This window comes from Notothenia rossii (assembly GCF_949606895.1).
Source record: "Notothenia rossii genome assembly, chromosome: 8".
In the NCBI taxonomy this organism is placed as follows: domain Eukaryota; kingdom Metazoa; phylum Chordata; class Actinopteri; order Perciformes; family Nototheniidae; genus Notothenia; species Notothenia rossii.
In genome coordinates this window covers 60,612,690-60,631,179 of record NC_136906.1, presented here as the reverse complement: position 1 = coordinate 60,631,179, position 18,490 = coordinate 60,612,690, and the positions used below count along the sequence as shown (strand labels likewise).

At 41.9% G+C, this 18,490-nt stretch overlaps 2 protein-coding genes across 3 annotated transcripts in view; one reads left to right on the top strand and one right to left on the bottom strand.

Annotated features, from left to right (window-relative positions):
- The window catches only part of mfsd2b (MFSD2 lysolipid transporter B, sphingolipid), a 21,046-nt gene extending 7,562 nt beyond the window's left edge, over window positions 1-13,484 (top strand). Inside the window, exons 6-16 of the mRNA XM_079643106.1 lie at window positions 2,791-2,914; window positions 4,891-4,969; window positions 5,094-5,275; window positions 6,537-6,627; window positions 7,805-7,926; window positions 8,413-8,496; window positions 8,770-8,853; window positions 8,979-9,088; window positions 10,441-10,584; window positions 10,884-11,060; window positions 13,122-13,484. Of these exons, the coding sequence (XP_079499232.1) occupies window positions 2,791-2,914; window positions 4,891-4,969; window positions 5,094-5,275; window positions 6,537-6,627; window positions 7,805-7,926; window positions 8,413-8,496; window positions 8,770-8,853; window positions 8,979-9,088; window positions 10,441-10,584; window positions 10,884-11,060; window positions 13,122-13,170 (1,246 nt within the window). The 3' untranslated portion in view covers window positions 13,171-13,484. The remainder of the gene's footprint in view (window positions 1-2,790; window positions 2,915-4,890; window positions 4,970-5,093; window positions 5,276-6,536; window positions 6,628-7,804; window positions 7,927-8,412; window positions 8,497-8,769; window positions 8,854-8,978; window positions 9,089-10,440; window positions 10,585-10,883; window positions 11,061-13,121) is intronic.
- Window positions 13,485-13,540: 56 nt separating this feature from the next.
- On the bottom strand, window positions 13,541-18,415 carry wdcp (WD repeat and coiled coil containing). 2 transcript variants are annotated; one of them, XM_079643105.1, is made up of 5 exons: window positions 18,158-18,415; window positions 17,557-17,826; window positions 15,524-17,450; window positions 15,069-15,189; window positions 13,541-14,441 (listed from the first exon to the last, which is right to left on the bottom strand). In XM_079643105.1, the coding sequence occupies exons 3-5, from the start codon at window positions 17,429-17,431 to the stop codon at window positions 14,251-14,253; spliced, it is 2,220 nt and encodes a 739-aa protein (XP_079499231.1). In that variant the 5' UTR covers window positions 17,432-17,450; window positions 17,557-17,826; window positions 18,158-18,415; the 3' UTR covers window positions 13,541-14,250. The 2 variants fall into 2 exon arrangements, with proteins under 2 accessions (XP_079499231.1, XP_079499230.1); XM_079643104.1 differs by lacking the exon at window positions 17,557-17,826.
- Window positions 18,416-18,490: the final 75 nt, after the last annotated feature.

Genomic DNA, 18,490 nt, shown 5'->3' with positions numbered 1-18,490 from the left:
TTGTTTTGGTCTGCTCCCACTCTCTCAGACATAATTATGGCCTGTACATCAGGCTAATGTTTGTGCAAAATCTAAACAAAAACAAACTGTGTGCTCCAGTTTTTTGACAGATTTGAAATGATTCTCTTCCTAGAGCCCTCACCTGAGGATTGTGCTGAATAAATATTCTCTGTGCTTTAATTACACTGTTCCCGGAAACTCTTTAAATACTGTATCCTCCAAGGGCGTGGGCTCTTTTTTTCTCTTTCCTTTGAAGCCAGGCAACAGAATACAAGGAAGTTCATTGGCATTCTTCGATTAATCATAAGGCTAACGTTCTGCTGGTTGACATTTCTTTTTGGACATTACCAGCTGTCTTTGTCTGCAAGATGTTCCTCATTATCTCCATCCTTTCATTGCAATTTGTCTTGGTGGATTATGTAAAGCTACTGTATTACCACCATTTCCCATAAATCACCATTAGCGAGGCTGATTTTATAAGCGGCTATGCGTGTTGTTCAGTATAGGTCTTTTGAACAAACTAGCGTGACACTTACTATGATTACACATTCAGTATTTAATGCCTACTGCATTATAAACCATAGATTGCACACAATCTAAGCCAGAGTCCACTGTGGCCAGCCAGCAGACAGATGCTGATGGCTGTTCAATCAGCATCAGCTGTGTGTGTGTGTGTATGTGTGTGTGTGTGTGTGTGTGTGTGTGTGTGTGTGTGTGTGTGTGCGTGCGTGCGTGCGTGCGTGCGTGCGTGCGTGCGTGCGTACGCGCGTGTGTTCTTACTTATGTGAGTCTGCCTATGTGAATACTCAGTGCGGTATATATGGGTATTTTTAAATGTGTGTTCATCAGTATTTGTGATGAGATTGCATGACATTCCCACAGTTTTCACCCTGTTTGGAAAGTCCCCTCTGCCCATCCTGCAGGAAGTATTTTTCCCCCTCATGGTGTTCACATCCACAGCCAACGTGATTTCTATCTTAGAGTTCTTTAAGATATAGTAGTTATTTTGCCAAAAATGTACTCTTGGGTGTTGCCATGTTTATACTTTTGTGACTGTAATGATGCACAAGTGGCAAGTATAATGTGTTTTCCTCATAGAAGATGGTCTCTGCTAGAGAAAGACAAGGTTACAGGGAGGGTATATGGGCGAAGGAAGAAGTATCCCTATGCACAGTAAAGTTACTGTGAAAAAAACCTAAACATACTTAGGTCAAATTTAAAATAGAATACAATTTATTTTAATTGTATTAGAATAACAGAAGTAATAGTATAACAGTATTATTAAACCATTATCAGCAATGCTTGCACATATACAATGTCCAGTCATGATAACTATGGCATTGACCAAACTGCCTTATTCAATTAATTGGGAGTTTAAACAATTCCTGGGACTGATATCATTATCATTTAAGTATGTGACATTATCAGAAACCACTGTTTAATACTCTACTTTAAATGGTATTTTGAAATGTTTTGTCTTATCATTATTCCTAAGTGGAGTAGAAGTATAAAGTAAAATAAAATAAAATGTAAAATCTGACAAACACCCACCAGACCTCTTTCTAAAATCCTCTCTGTTTCACTGCACATCATCTAATTCCCATGCTGCAAGTGTTCTGCACACGTCAGAGAGCAGAGAAGAAGTGTGTGCCAGCTACCTATCAATCAGCCCGCCTTAATTAAGACAAATGACTGGGACAGGTGTGGATGCGCATTCACGCATTCCTGATGTGTGAGAAAATATGTGAGTGTGTTTTCTGCCAATGTTGCCTCTCCTGTGAGCACAGTCATCTTGCAGGAACATTCTCACTGTCCCATTCATCAACCCCGGGGCCCTTTCATTGCACCCATGACCAAGCGGTCAATACTGCAGCAGCAGCGTTGTCCAGCCACCTTTGTTGAGCAAACAAACAGGAGGAGAGTGAGGTAGGGGGGTTGGGACTGGACGATGCTAGAAAGGACCATTCCCTGCCTCTCACTGCCTCTTTCTCCCACTTTCTCTGTTTATTACTGCTGGCGCTCAGCAGGGCAGAGGTCAGAGCCCCCAAGGTTTTTGTCACAGTCACCAAAATGCCATCAATTCCCTTTTTCTACCTGTCAATGTGCTCTTATTATAGCTGCAGGCAACACACTTATAGCTGCAGGCAACACACTTATAGCTGCATGACCAACACACTCCATTTGCTCTTTAAAGCATGAAGAAGAAGAGGGCGGATGATATATTGGTATTTGGACATAAGTCATACTGTTGATGGAACGTAATCCGCCCGCTAAGCTTCATTTCCAACACACAGCTGTTCCCTTTAACCATAATGACACATACCAGTTGTTTACCTATGAATTATACATGGCCCACATATTGTCCGAGCTCTTAGAAAAGAGCAACACAGCAGAATTGCTTCATGCTACGTGTGCATATTCATATCTGTGTGTGTGTATTTTTGAATGGGTTTGCATTTCTGTGGTATTGTCTGTCCCTCCCTGTAACAATTCCTATCATACTTATGACAACATAATCATTTAGCAGGCAGCTCAGCCTCACTATAATCTGCCAGAAATATGTCCTGATTTTGACACTGCGCTGATATGAAATTGCATAACCCAACCACTGCTTAACACACAGCTTAAAAATGGCGTTGATGGCTGTTAGGAGATAGCTTGGGACCATAATTGCTTGAAAAAAATGTGGTGTGTAATTAAGCTAACTGTATAAAAAAGGGATATGAGTACATCAAGTTCACAATTCAATGTTTAGTCTAACCTGATGGCATATTTGTGTGTGTCTTTTAGGATGGTGGGATGCTCTCCCTTCCTGGTCGTCTCCTACTTCTACCTCTGGTTCGTTCCTCCTTTCATCACTGGCAGGTTCCTCTGGTACCTCTGCTTCTACTGCCTCTACCAAACCCTCATCACTGTAAGTGCAAATCCTCTTTTAAAAAGCACATTTGATGTTTTATGAATCCCGTTACTCAGATATAGGCTACTACAACTCAGCAAGACCTCACACGCAGGAGAGACGTCAAGTGAGATAAAAGCTGTTCTGATTGATGCAGCTCAAGACACATTCCATAACATATAGATAAAATGCTGCAAAATAACAAAGTGGAGACGATTACAGTCATCTCATGCCAGACTCCGACAGCTCCTGGTGGGATTTTCACTTTGATTTGTGAGACACGCAGCAGATTAGAGCCCAGAGCTCTTAGATGCCTCACCTCAAAGGGGGAAGTGTAGTTATTTAGGCTGTCTTTTGTTAGAATGGGCCAGACCATTCATCTTCCTCTCTCCATTTCTACTCTGGGGTAACCCATATAACATGTGCCACAGAGCGCGTAGACCGCTGCAGCCACACTGCGGCGAGCAGTAATGGCATGTCATTCTAACTACTTGAAAAGTATAAGGTCAATGCTGCCAGGAACCTCACGCTGGCTAAATGCTGGTTACCGCTTTTAGCCTTTCCTTCATTGTCTCTGGATGTGTGTTTGTGTGAAGCAAGCAGGAAGAGGCCAGCTGCTATCATTCAGAGTCTTTAAACAGAGGTCAGCATGCAACTTATCAATGTTTATGTTCCTATAATAGGCTTTCATCAGATGTATTAGTTCTCACTTCCATCTGTAGTGCACGGTTAATCACGCTGATTCTATAAATGTTTGCGTCCACTAAAGGCCCCATAAATGACATGTTGTATAGAACCGGTGGCTGGAGAAAATCCTTGCAGGGCCGCGTTTATTTTCGTCGTGGCTTCCTCGGTGCTGACTGAGCCCTTGTGTAAATTACAAAGTGAAGCATTCACTCGGTTTGCTCGCCTATTCTCTGGCAGAGGTGGTGAGGAAGACGAAGAAAACAGAGAGCTGAGGTTGGCCGATGTTGGAAAATGCAGAGATTGCTTTTGATATATTTACACAGTTCTTTGCATTTTCACAGGCACTAGTACATGAAAGACATCTAAACATATCTTGGGTGTTCCCTTTTGATTGTAAGTCAAATCTTATACGCTAACAATTCTAAGACTGGAAGCCATGTTGGCAGCTCTGTGAGGCTAAGCTAAATGAACCCGAGAATGCTAACACGCTCACAATTACAATGCTAATTACAATGCTAATTACAATGCTAACTACAATGCTAATTACAATGCTAACTACAATGCTAATTACAATGCTCATTTTTAGAGGTTAATGTTTACCAAGTTCACCATATTTGTTCTCCTATTTCCTTAATTGACAAATGAACCTAAAGATGGCACTAGAGAGGTTTAAGTATACTTGCTTATTTAAGCTTGACTCCTGAAATCCTATGCGATCGTGATTTTGACCAGACTTCACCAAAATGTAAAAAAGGTCTGTCCTAAGGATTTTTGTATTTCAAGTCTCTGGGAAAGTGAAAAACTGTTCACAGATCACATGGGGGATGTGATCTCCTTCCAAAGTAATAATATTTTTTCACTTCTATTCACCGAGCCTTCGCTAAACTGTTCCCCCCCTGGGGAGGCCCGCTTCCCACTTCTAAAATCTTTGCGCTACATGAAAGGTTAAGCAACGACCAAAGTGATTACAATTCATCCTGAAGGAAACATTAACTTTTATGGCAATCCTTTCAAAAGCTGTTTAAACAGTTCACTCAAAACCTCAAATGTCAAATTCATAACAGTGCTTTGGGAGACCCATGTCATTATGATTCATCATGGGAGAGCCATGAATGTCTGTATGCAATCCATTGAATAGATATTATGGTCTGGATCAAATAGAACCGCTGCATCTAGGCCAAGAAAAAAGAAAAACCCTGAGAAATCATTATTTGTCACCCTCCGAGACGGCAATTGTTTGACTGCTGCTGTGCTTGACTCATTTTGTTTTCTACCCGAGAAATGACTGTCTTTCTGCTTCTTTGCAGTGCTTCCACGTGCCTTATTCTGCTCTAACCATGTTCCTGAGCACAGACCAGAAGGAAAGAGACTCAGCCACTGCTTACCGTAAGCTCATTTAACATATAAAGAAATTGTTTAGGGCTACAATGCTTAGAAATCTTTGCCTATTTTAGTTTTTTTGCATATTGTGAATAACTTTGAATATTGGATATTTCTTGAATCATACCAGGAATGACATTTGAGGTGCTGGGGACTCTCGTGGGCGCTGCCATTCAGGGCCAGATTGTAGCAAGCGCTCACACTCTGAAGCACTGCCCGCCTTACAACATGACTACCGGTTACCTTGGCAACAGCAGCGGGACAGAGATCGTGAAGAAACATGTGCGCTCCCAGGACTACCTGTCACACTCGGTAAATATCAATGAGCCAAACTAGGAGCCCAGGTGTTCTCAAAGAAGGCCACAGAGTTGCTTTGAAAATAACTCGGACATGTCATCAACATGATCCTTTATAACCCGGAGCTGCGGTGTGTGCTCAAGGCAGTTTGCTAAATAACCCGGGGTCGAAAAAAGCAGCCTGAATGAAAAGGGGGATTGTTTGAAATTGGCTCCATATTTGCAGACTGTCTACAGGTTACACTGAAAATGGCCTCATGTTGTAACCCATGGGATAGAAAGGAGACGCCACTGTTTGATATGTGAACCCGACATCCTGAGCCGGCTCCCCTCGCGCGACCACAAAGGGGGTTCCTCCCTCACATCAGGCTCCAAACTGTGGCCCCCACTTCGAGGGGTCTCCACAGTCTGTAAGTCATTAGGCCTATTTATATCCCATCCACAACACTTGGAACAAGGCTCTTCAATATGTTGGAAATATTGATCTTTTCTGTAGTTTAGCTTGAAATTGTAGGGATAATGTCAAGTTTGCAGAGCTGTGAATAAACTGCTACTGTGAAACCATCATGGGAGATTTAGGAAGATAAAAAGAGTCTAAACTGTCCTTCGTTGGATTTTGGTCGCGCCACAGCTATTTGGGCTTCAAAATGGTTCTTTTCCAATGGATTTTGGGTGAACCTGATCGGGGCGACCCACTCACCACGCCAAGCCCTCTTCAGCCACCCGCTAAATTCCTCTGCGGTTGCTGGTGAGGGTGGCACACCGTCTAGGAAAACTAGGTCTGCCCTCGGAAACAGGGAGTGTTTGATGTGCTTAAATAATAAATGAACCGCCGGGCTGAGCCGCACGGAAAAATAGCAAACAAACAAGAGGTTGTTTAAAGCACAGCAGTTCCTGTCGGGGTACGCCATTAAACGGTTAAGGCTGTATTTTGGGATACAGATGTACTTGAGGTTTCCTCTTGTTTATGCTTGTGTTTGTACAGTGAAATGTGCATAGAGTGGAAAGCAACGCCGCAAAGTCACAGTAGATAAATCACACACGCATTGAAATGAACAAAATAAATGTATCCCTCAATCGAGTAAAAACCAAACACCCTCTGCGAAAATGTCTCGAATGAATGTATAGCATGTTGAAATAAAGCACTTTAATTTTTAAGGCATTTGAGAACATTATGAATTAAAGATTGAGGAACGGCTCAGAATAGCCTGGATTGTGCTGGCTGTGTGAGAGGAGGGGGATTGATGTTGCTACATGTGTGTTCTTTGTCTCTGCAGAAGGAGGTATACATGATAGCTGCTGGAGTTATAGGAGGAGTGTTCCTGGTCTGCACCCTGGTCATGTTCCTGGGAGTCAAAGAGAGAGAAGGTGAGACTTATAATTCCTATAATGCTAAAACAACCACATCAATCTTCACTTGTTAGTTTTACATATCACAAAGAGTCTAAACTGTCGTCCTGTGGTTCCAAAAACCTGTGTTTTTAACTCCATGTCGCTTGAGAGTCCCCCAACATTATTGGAGTGCACAGAAAAGGGCTAAAATACCCATTTATATATCATTTAAAAAGCTAAATATCAAACATGAGCTAATCACACTTTACCGAAAGTGACATGTTAGTGCAATTTCTTTTTTACAACAAAGTGAACTGAATATATTTTGGTTTTGGATGTGGTTAAATAAAACAAGCCATCTGAATAATACTGTGGTAATAATACTCCATTCATTTATTTGTAAAGTACACGTTCTTATTTGTACTATTCTTACATTTGAACACACTTACAGTAATCTTAAATGATCAAATTTGTCTGCATAATTATTATTATAGTTTATTTTTTTATCTACTGTTATATATTGTGTCCTATATATTATTTTTGTATGTAATATACTTATTTCTTTGTTCAGGTATCTTATCATTTCTCTATGTTGTTTATATACTGTATATGTTTCTATTATAACATGGAAGCAACTGCAGCCTACCCCAATTTCACCCCAGGGATCAACACAATGATCTTGACTCTTAAATCTGAAATTCAATCTGAAGATGTCACCTTAGGCTCTTGGAGCATACTTTCTTTTTAAGTACTATTGTTTTAAAAAGAAATTATTCATTTTATGAGCAAATGATTCATTCAATAACAATCCACATATGAATATAGAAAGACATAAGTCTTAATAATGAGCCCTAATGAGCTACTTCACATTTGGTAATACATTTTGAATTTCAATCAGTACAATTGGAGTAACCTGAGGGCATCCCTTTGGGTGACTTGTGTAAGATGCATAATACGTAACAGCAGTGTTCACTGTTCCATTTTCCTCGTCTCTTTTTGTACTTGTCACACACAGTGAGTGTCACTGAACTACTTGGACATCTGCCAGTGTTAGCTCTGATCCTCTGATCTCTATTAAAACTGATAAACAGCACAGGTACTGCAATGCAGTGGCAGTTCCAGGATCTCCAGTTGGCCATCGCATCGCTTTTCTCATCCTGCATGTTATTCGATACGCCTATCATAATTCTAATTCCTGTTGTAACTGTTTCAGATCCGTACGCCCCGAGGACAGAGAAGCAGGTCCCCTTCCATGAGGGCTTCATCCTGGTGATGAGACACGGGCCATACCTCACTCTGACCGCTGCCTTCCTCTTCATCACTGTCGCCATTCAGGTAAAAGCACATTTATCTAATCTCAGACACTCAACGTTACAGTAAATGGAGTCCTGGCTGGATCCTGTCAACGCGGGAGAATTGCTGGCGCTCGATGTTGATTCGATCAATATAAAGGAGCACTTACTGAAAGCTCCTGGTTTAAAGCAGGTTTTAAGTCTCTCCAGAGGGAAAGCAGAGCAGCACATTCCCGCTGTTTGTCTGTCACTTGTAAGCCCATGCTTTAGTTTTGGCACCTGGGGTTTAGGCCGTGTCAATTATTGCAGACTCTTCCAACTTTTGCATCATATCTATTTCTGTATATCTTCACCCCCTCATCTCGGTGGAGGTGTCAGTTGTCATCCATGTGAGCCCCGGAGTGGGAATAAATCACTGCGAAATGCCGTCAGCAGTCTTCTCCAGTCACTTCATTTGGCACTCCAGCGACAGTGCTGAGTAGACAAGACACGTCTGAATATCTGAACATTTGGTCTCTGGTTTCTGCAGCTGGTACAGAGCAACTTCGTGCTCTTCTGCACTTACGCCGCCGACCTGAGGGATCACTTCCAGAATATTGTGCTGACCATCCTGGTGAGTGGAGATTCACCCAGAAACACCCAAAGATATACTGTGATACGAACCACTGTGACGGCCAATTAGACCTTGACCTAAGCTTTAGCAACTTTTTAACATTTTCTATAATACATGTTATTCTGTTAAGGGAAACTAGCAATTTTGCACATTTGCACACACTTTTACCCATACATAAACATCATGACAATGCCTTTCTTACTTACTGAATCACTATCAAAACTATTTTCTTCCTATGTGTGACTCATTATCCATTTGCGCTGGTTTACCCAGGTTTCTGCAGTGATAAGCGTTCCGATGTGGCAATGGTTTCTGGAGAGGTTTGGGAAAAAGACGGCAGCTTTCTGCGGCATCACTGTGAGTATACTGTTTTTATTTTGGTTTGTTTTAACGCTGACTATTACACTGCCTGTGCCACCCTGTGGACAAAGATGGGAATGTGGTCTCTTTATCCATAAGACTTTTTGTTTCTCTCTGTCCAGTGGATCATGCCCTTCACCATGATGCTGGTCTTCATCCCTAACGTTGTGGTGGCCTACGTCGTGGCCGTCTCCTCTGGACTCAGTGTGGCGGCCTCGCTCCTGCTGCCATGGTTAGACTCCAGAGCACATCAAATGATACCTCACTCAAGAAGATCATCCCTCTTTTGTCACTTCTTAGTCGTTTTTGAAAGATCCCTTCATAAATGTTTCCAGAGCAGGCGATAAATATAATGAACACCAATATTTACTTTCCACATCCTACCCACACTCAAGTCACTTCCTCAACCTCCGGCCCCTTTAAATGATTAAGTCTAAAAGTTTACAGACAAACCACATATGGAGACAAAGTCAAATTAAATTATAATTAAAAAACAAATACAAACATTACAAACTACTATACTGTTATCTCAATGCTGACATATTCTAAATAACATTTAGTATAACTTTTTTGTCACTTTTGTTTGCAGTGTAGTTAATGCATTTCCTCCAATTTTGGGAAACTCTTCCCCCCCATATTCTACAAGACAAATGTCACTTCTTACATCACATATAGGATCAAGCCTTAAAAAACACCAAATACGTTCTGAAAAAAGGGTTTGTAGAGCGTTTCATGCTCTGAATGATCTAGCCTGAGATCACATGAATCGTCTTCTCTTGTGCAACAGTTTCCCCTAGCAGTTCAGAAACAGGCCATCCTGAGTATTAAAAAAAATATTCTACAGCTTAATTTATATTCTTAGAATAGGGATTATGTCATGAAAATCCACTAAGCCCCTGACATTGTTTTTGTAACTGCAGTGCTGCTATAACTCTGTCTGTGAGGTGGTCGTGCTGCACAGATACTTCCCTTTGAATTGATGCAAAGTGTCATTAGTTAAACCACAACCCTGCTGTTAGTGGTGACTGCAAGTCTGGAGGGCCCCGTCCGTTCACTTGGGTCATGTCACGGTCATGAGAGCGACGTCGTTTTTATGAATTAGAGGCGGCGTTCACTATAAATCTCCCATACCATCATAGAGCTAATACACAGCGCAAGAGGTAAAGCAATATTCTTTTCCGTGTCTGTTTGTTTTCCAGCCGTTTCTATGGCCCTCTCTGCTCCTCACTCATCTCCCGTCCCCTCCCTCAAAACCCCAAATTACAGGGGCCTCTCCTGGGGGCATGTTTATTTTGGAAGGGGCCGTTTGTTTATCCTGTCAGTGGGCCCGAGGCTGCTGGTACCGCCTGCTGCTCATCATCTAATCTTGTTATTAGCTCTGTAATGTAGCTATATGTAGACACAACATCAGCTGCTGCCCTTTGTATTAAATAATTAAATTAAGAGTGTGAGGGAGGTTATAACACGACTTAAAAAATGTCTAAATCTTACAGCGATGTTAAGTAATAAAGACAAAAGCTTAGGGAATCCTGCCAAATCTAATAGCACCAATTGATGTCAATTCAACTCTGGTGTACTTTTCAGGTCTATGCTGCCAGATGTGGTGGATGACTTCAGACTGGCCAACCCCTACTGTAAAGGCCATGAAGCCATCTTCTACTCCTTCTACGTATTCTTCACCAAGTTCGCTGCTGGAATCTCCCTGGGAGTGTCCACCCTCTGTCTGGAGTGGGTCTGCATCTTATCACATGCACCATTAATTTACACATTTGTCATGGTACCGGCAGAAATGCACTAATCCTTAGAGCTGATGTATGAGTTTGCTCATTTGCAGCATTGCAGCGTCAGAATTGGATGTCGATTTCCTGTAACCTGTTTTAATTGGATCTCTGTGTGTGTGTGCGTGTGTGTGTGTGTGTGTGTGTGTGTGTGTGTGTGTGTGTGTGTGTGTGTGTGTGTGTGTGTGTGTGTGTGTGTGTGTGTGTGTGTGTGTGTGTGTGTGTGTGTGTGTGTGTGTGTGTGTGTAGATTTGCAGGGTATGACACGGGTGCTTGCAAGCAGCCTGCTCCTGTAGTGTACACCCTGAAGCTGCTAATCGGTGCCGCCCCTGTGGCCTTCATCGTGACGGGGTTATTGATCCTGCTGCTGTATCCCATCAGTGAAGACGTGCGACTCAGGAACAGACTCTGCCTGGATGAGCTACGGTGAGCAGACATTTAGAAGAGCATCCAAAAAACTTAGACCATTCAGTCTTTAAAAGTGCACACCGTCAATGTAACTCATGCATTTCAGTTTACGAGTCACAAGTTCAGTCTGTAAAAACGGTTGTATAATACCTCCTGTAGAAGTGGAGGGAGCTGTGAAGCAGCTTATTTTCCCTAAAACATTCTGTCATAGGTTGGAGAATTACATTTTTAAAGCCTTCAAAAAAACGGGGAAGTCCAATACCCATTCTACTATTGTATTTAGTATGCTAGAGAAATATCTATTATGTCCAAATACACAGTATGTCATATGCAGTATGCCGAAATACCAGGATGTCCTACTGCATCCATTTTGCCGTATGTAGGCCAGCATGCCTATTCTGACCCATAATCCTTTGCAGTGGAAATATGAGCAAGGTCAAAGTTCAGAGCAATGTTATGACTGAATAGTTTGTCCTCATAGTATGCATACTACATGCAACAGTATGTACTTTGGAAGGGCAGCTGCAGTACATAGTCAATGTAAACATATAAAGTATATGATTTAAAACACAGCATTGAGTTGCATTTTGGGAATTGTAGGAGTGGGAGCTTGACCAATTGAGAGTCTGGATATCTCATACGCTGCTGGATGCATTTAGATTCTTTCTTTATAGTGATTTACTGAGTCCTCCATGACTAGTCAGCTCTTCTGTTTTATGTTACAAATTGAATAAGGAGGATTTCTACATAAAGGCATACTATATATGTTATGATAAATGTTCTTTCCTTATATGAACCAGGGAACAATGTTTTTATAAGCTAGCATGTTTAGCTGTGCTATTATGCTATTCACATTTACTATTGATCGGTGGTGGGTGACCAGGTCACAACAAATCAAATGTCTCCCCCCCCGTCAATGCGCAGTAACAAATTAGTATCTTAATAAAGAAAAGTAAACTAAAGCTAACCAAGGCAGTAGGCATTATTCACTTCAAGTGTTTAGAAATGCATCTTCTAAATTCAACTAGTGTATTGCCTGTAAAAGTAGGCAAGTACAAATCAAAACTGGCCAGGAGGGAACAAAAACATAATAATACATTAAATAAAATAGCTTTCAGTCTTGTCCATCACAGCAACAACAGGTGGGCCCCCCCACAGTGTGTGGGCTATTTTGTCACCTAGAACCACTGATGTCTTTAACTCTGTCAAACAACTCTCCACAGAGGCAGGGGCAAGAACATCTGTTATTATGGACGCTGCTTTTGTACGACCACGTGACATTTTCTTTACTATCTCAGAGTCTGGAAAAATGGTCTGCGCTAGCTTGTTACCACAGTCATTTGACCTGTATGATTGGGAGTGTTGCACTGTATGGTAAACACTGGTTATTTCTGCTGCTGTTACCTTGTCTGAGTGGCCATTATTTTTTGGTTTGAGTGGGAATGTCTCCATAGAGTGGGATGTCTCTTTTTGAGCGACACGTTTCTTGTGATAATCGTATTCTCGGTGTCTTGTTTTGACGTCGTATTCACCGCCATGTGAAATTGAAAAATTACTCTTGCTAAGATTGCAAAAAACTCTCTGAGAGTCGCCCTGCACAGGCTTCACCCACGGGTAAGTGTCTTCCCAGTCTTTGTTGTATGTGCATCTTCTTTTCTTCTTAGCTGTAGTTTCAGTTTCCTCCATTTTCCATATCCTGCTGCGTCGCCTGCTTTCGTTGTTGTTGATTGGCGGGGCCGCGGGGGGTGTGTGTGAGTGAGTTACTCTCATTGGTTAACACTTGACCAGCACCCGCCGTGTGTTACAGTTTGATTGACAGCAAACACACCCCCGTGATGATAGCCTTCCCTGCTTTGTCAACAGCCATTGGATAAATCTGATTAGAAAAGCGTTTTAGCCAATCAAAATGAAATATCGTCTCAATTTGCGGGACGCACCACAAGTCGTGAAAATGCTGTGCAGTCCCGCGCAAAGCGGGACATCTGGTCACCCTGTGGAAGAAGTATTACTACTAAAACAATCCATTACAGTAGCAATGTTTTCCTACTTTGTCCTGACGTGTTGTCATGTCTCCCCCAGGAAACAAAGCATCAGCTCCAGAACAATGGAGGATTTGAGTAACGTGTGACCTGGATCCTGAATGAAGTGAATTCACAAAGCCACGTTTTCCAGTGCTGCCGCTGGAAAGTTGTCCTTAGTGTATATTACACTGATAATTAGTTAAATTGTTTGAATGTAAACATTTTTGTTTCCTTTTCACATGTACTGTACAGTCATCTTGAATATATAAAATATATATAATAAGATTACCTAATTTATATAAATGAATGTATATCATTTCTTGCTGTGTTTAGCTCTATTTATTTATGATATTATGATTATTGAGGACTGATGATATGAAATGAATAAATGTTGTAGAGGTTGGTTGGTAGACCGAATAAGTGTGGGTCTTTGTGTTTTTTTGTTGAAGATCAATAAGTAAAACAGACAGGAAGGCACATGTTTTATGATGATTTAATATTCAAAGGGTCAAAATATATATATTTCTCAAGAAGGTGCATTTACACTTATCTGGTCTTCTGTAGAATCTTTGTAACCAGTGTTTCTGTTGAGTCTTGCCCCCTCCAGTGGTCAGTTGTGATACAGAGCTTGGCATTATAAATATTCAGAAGTTATTAATATTTTAAATATAATCAAATGTAACCCAGAGTGTTATGTAACAAGGTTCAATTACACTTGGTGAAACATTAATTTGAGCGGGACTATTCAGCCAATTACCAATCCAGAGATTTGATGGGTCAAATCTGAATTTACATTTCTCTAATGCAGCAGTGATCACAAATACATTCCAATACAAATATATACATCACAAGTGAACTTCTATCGGTTTTCCTACCAGGACAGCAGCATTCATAAAACATATCAGAGGAAGTAGAGCACTGCATTCCGTCAACTAAAAAATAAAATAAAAAACATGGCATGGAGCTCAAACTTCTTTCAGGTAGGTTTTCTTTTTAAATCAGCAACACGTGAACATTCAATATGAATAGGAAGCCCTTTTATACAGAGAATAGAAAAATATATTGAATTATAAATAAGCATTTATAAAACACTGGTTATCTGCATAGCTGAAGCATTTGTGCCATACCTATTGCCTTTTGGATTGAGTCAGATATATTTCAGAAACAATTATACTTCATTTTGTGTGTTAAGAGAATTCTGAGGTTGTGTTGGAGGTCTGGAAGGGGGCCGGACTGGAGGGGACGGAGTTGTCTGGACTCCCAGGAGTACGTAGCGTATTTTTTCGCTTCCCATTGCGCACTGTGAGTTCCTCTTTGGGCTTGAACGTCAGAGGCACAAAGCCGTCTGCATCTGCTACAAGCACAATCCACAATGGACCTGCAAAATAACAACACCATTGGCATAAGCACGGATTTCTACACATCTGAGATTAATTATCCAATGCAGTTTGTGATATCAATTCCTGATAGTATGTCACTTAAGGACATAATATACACTATGCTCATTAAAAAGTAGTAAGCTGCTTTTGTTTAAACCTTGTAATCTCACCTAGGCTTTTAATCACTTCCAATTATAGCTAACGGATGCTAAAAGAACAATAACGCTAAAATGTTTTGTTAACGATTGTACATGTTCTTTATTATTTAAAATAAATTCTGATTGGGTTATTTAAAGATTTAAAAAAGTTAAAGAAGTAACGACATAAACTTGGACAACAAAATTATCTGATGACGTTCAAATGATGTCACTAGGGTAGCTCGTCACACAAGCTAGCTGAAAATACTCACAGCGGGGTAGTACTTCCGAAGTGGCCTTCAAAGACTTTACTCTAAGTCGTTTGAATTAATCTACTCCGTACACTCATTGTTAATCTCACAGGCAAGAAAAGGGTGATGTATATACCACTTTGTAGTATCGAAAAAACGATTTAAGGACAAAACTGAAGGCAACTACACCATTGGAATTACTTTTAAATGAATTGAGGCAAAAATAATCTTTGCATACCATATGTCATCTCAACAATGGTGAGGTTGAAGAGCTCTTGGAGGGCACGCAGACACAGCTTCCCGTCACACAGCAGCACTGGCCTCCGCTCATCAATGAACACATTTTCTGATAACTGCTTCTGCAAATGCGCAAATGAGGAAAGCAAAGAGAAACAGTCAAAGAAAGTTAAGCTGGATGCTGTTATAACAGATCTATCTTGATCTGATACCTGACATTGAAACACACAGTCATTGTGTGACTGGAGCACATTAAACAATTCCAGGTATTTACGTTGTCTTATCCTTAAATTCCCGCTAATTAAGCTCTTTAAGCCTATCAATCAAAAGCCGCTAATGGCAGAGATTGTAGAAGAAAGGGAATCTTCATCTCTATAGCTGGGTAATTATAATCCAAGCATAGCCAGTTACAAATACACAGAGAAAATGGAGGTAAACATTTTAATTAAACTGTACCTGACATGTGACATTGACGTAGGGGGGTTCAGAGGCAGTGGGGTAGACACTCAGGGCCTTCTTGCCATTCTGGTTATAATCTCTGATTTCTCCCATGCACTGTTGTACATCTGCAAAGCGAGTAAAAAGCTTCTCCATGTTATGAACGAGCTGCTCCAGCGTGCGCTCCTTGGCCTGGCTTGATGTCTTTTCAGCCATTGGCAGTGTGGCATCTGTGTGGAGTTTGTCCACCGGCTCGGGGCGAGGAGAGTTGGTCCGGCTGGGGTCCCTGCTGGGCTGGCCGGCCACCGCCAGGCTGGTCATGCGGTTGACATGCTCCATGTCAAAATTCTCAACTGTGATGGAGGAGGCACTGGATGTGGCTGATGTCTGCTCAAAGAACTCAACGGAGCTGGTGACGGGGCTGGGCTCGCCACTCCTCACTTCCTCCACCAGCCTACGCCTGTTGCCTGGTGAGCGAACAACTCCCCCTCCAGGCAAAACCAAATCCTTTATCCCTCTGTGCTCCCTGTTATCCTTGGACTGGTGCTCTGAGTTCCTTCTAATCCCTGCAAAGAAATTTGAAGGTGACTCATGGTTGAGAGGAGAGGGGGAAGGTGGGACAGAAGTTTCTCCATCAAGCATCAGCTCTTTAACTATGAGTCGAAGAATATATTTATCCGTGTTAGACGATGGAAGAAAGGCAGGGTCATTGGACTTCTGCTTGCCCACCATCAACAGCAGCATCTTGTCATTGAGGAAGCACACTCCTTTAGGTTTCTCGTTTGTCTGCAGAGAGATCTGCTGAATGTTCGGCATGGCTGAGGCTGTAATGCAATACACAAGCACCATGTTGCAGGTGTTGGAAGCTACGGCGACGGTGGAGCCACGTGGGTCAAAGGCCACAATGTCTGGAACCAAAATACCTGGGATACTGACTTTGCGACTTGTGGTGACTTTACGCTCATAGGTAACCAGGATGAGGTATGAGGAGTCCTGACCAGTGCCTGTCAAGGTGTCTCTACGACGCAGGTGAATAATGGGGCTGGGGTCAGAGCGACGATGCCTGGCCAGGAGGTGGGTGAGATCTAAGGGGCCTGAACAAGGGACGTATGACCTATCTGAATCAAAAGACCTTCTTCTCGAGTCCAGAGGAATGTCTTCTTCTGACAAATGAGACCCGTCACCCTGCACAGACTCTGCCTCTGGCTGCATGTCAAAGGCCATGCCTGCATTCAACCCACATATTTTATCCAGAGGCAGCTCTGTAGCTACAGCTACTTGAGCCTCTCCTGTGGCCTCGATAGCACATATGTAGCCTCCTACATCAAAAATGGGGCAAAAAGAGCAGGCAGCAAGACTCTTCTGGATGTCATTCCAGATGTAAGAGTGTAGAGAGCTTCCTATAGCCACTACCAGGCGCGTACCATCCTTAGTCCAACATGCACAGTGGATAAGTCCACTACCTTTGATGTCCGCTTTAATTCTCCTGTTGTCCACCCTGACAGAAAAAAGCACATTAGTGTCCTTCTTGGTCAGCACAGCCAGAATGTCCAGTTTAGGATGCCACACACAGCCTTGGGAGAGCAAGGGGAAGGGCTCGCTCATCTCACAGGTCTGAGTGCACAGCAGTTTGTTCTGCTCCAGCGCACTGAGCTGCAGTTGCCACACGGTTACATGTTTCTTGTGCTGTACAGCCAGCAAGGCAGGAGAGTCAGAGCAGCACAGCGGGCCCCAAAAGAGCCCAAGGACATGCTCAAACTGCCCAATTACGTTAGTGTCCCCGAAATGCACCTCGCCATTGACGAAGAAAAGAGATGTCAGGCAGACCTGCTTGCCGTCTGTCCATGCTATCCCGTGCACAGGGTGGATAGCTTGATGTAGAGTGTTGAGACCCGTCCGAAGCAGCTTTGCCTTACCAAGATCCATCCTGGCAGGTATTAAGAACCTTGTTCAAAGAGAAACACAAAAATGAGTCGGAACATTGATGACAGAGACAACTGAATCTGGTGTGATCAGGTCCTGCAAAGGAGTATTCTCGCTAATGCCTTTACCTATGCAGATTAAGAAAAGCCTCTCGTTTCTCCTTCCAAGTACATGCCTTAATCCCTTCTGCCTGAGCTGAGGCAGTGGTGACGAACACTTATAGCTGCTTACGACTGAATGACCTCAACACACTGGTCTTGTCAGGTCTTGAGGGCATTAACATTACAATGTGTTGAGAAGGAGTGCCTCATCACAGCATTTCCTATTTTAGATCAGATGAATCTGCTTTGATTGCTTTGAATCAATTAAGTCGCCCCCTTATCAAATAGAGATGTTCTCTATTATCAGAGGTCAACAGAAAAAGAAAAGCATTGCATTTAAAAGTCAGTTTGCAAGTTAAATACAATTGAGAATTGTTACAATATGTAAATATGAATATAACAACAGTGTGGAGAAGTTGCAGGAAATTATTTAAGACAAATGTATTTAGGCAAGGATATAGTTACTTCACATAAGTGGTCAAAATGTAAAAGTTATAAACGTATACACCATTATGACACGCAGTTTAAAATGTTCTACCAACGTAACTCATTATGTTGTAAACATGTAGCATGCTAACTAATAATTGCAGTAAAAATACAGACGGACATGTAATTTTACTATACGTACCTTATAAAACCACCAGCATCTCATGTGGAGTCTGCGTGAAACACTTAAAGCGAGTCTCCCATCCTCTAAATCACGTTTTGAAAATGTTTCTGAAATGGTCATATCTATTTAACTCGGAAGCAAAACCAGCAGACATTGTAGGTGCACTCTGGGAACTGTAGTTGGATTATAGTCGTTTTATGTTTGCCACTTTGCCAGCTCGTTGTCGCTGCGTGTGTTGATACAAAATAATTTACATTAAAGGGAAACTTAAACGGAATATTGGTTGTAGAAAATTACTTAGATAAAAAGTAAACGAGGAGAAATAACACAACTGCTTAACATAGCTCACCC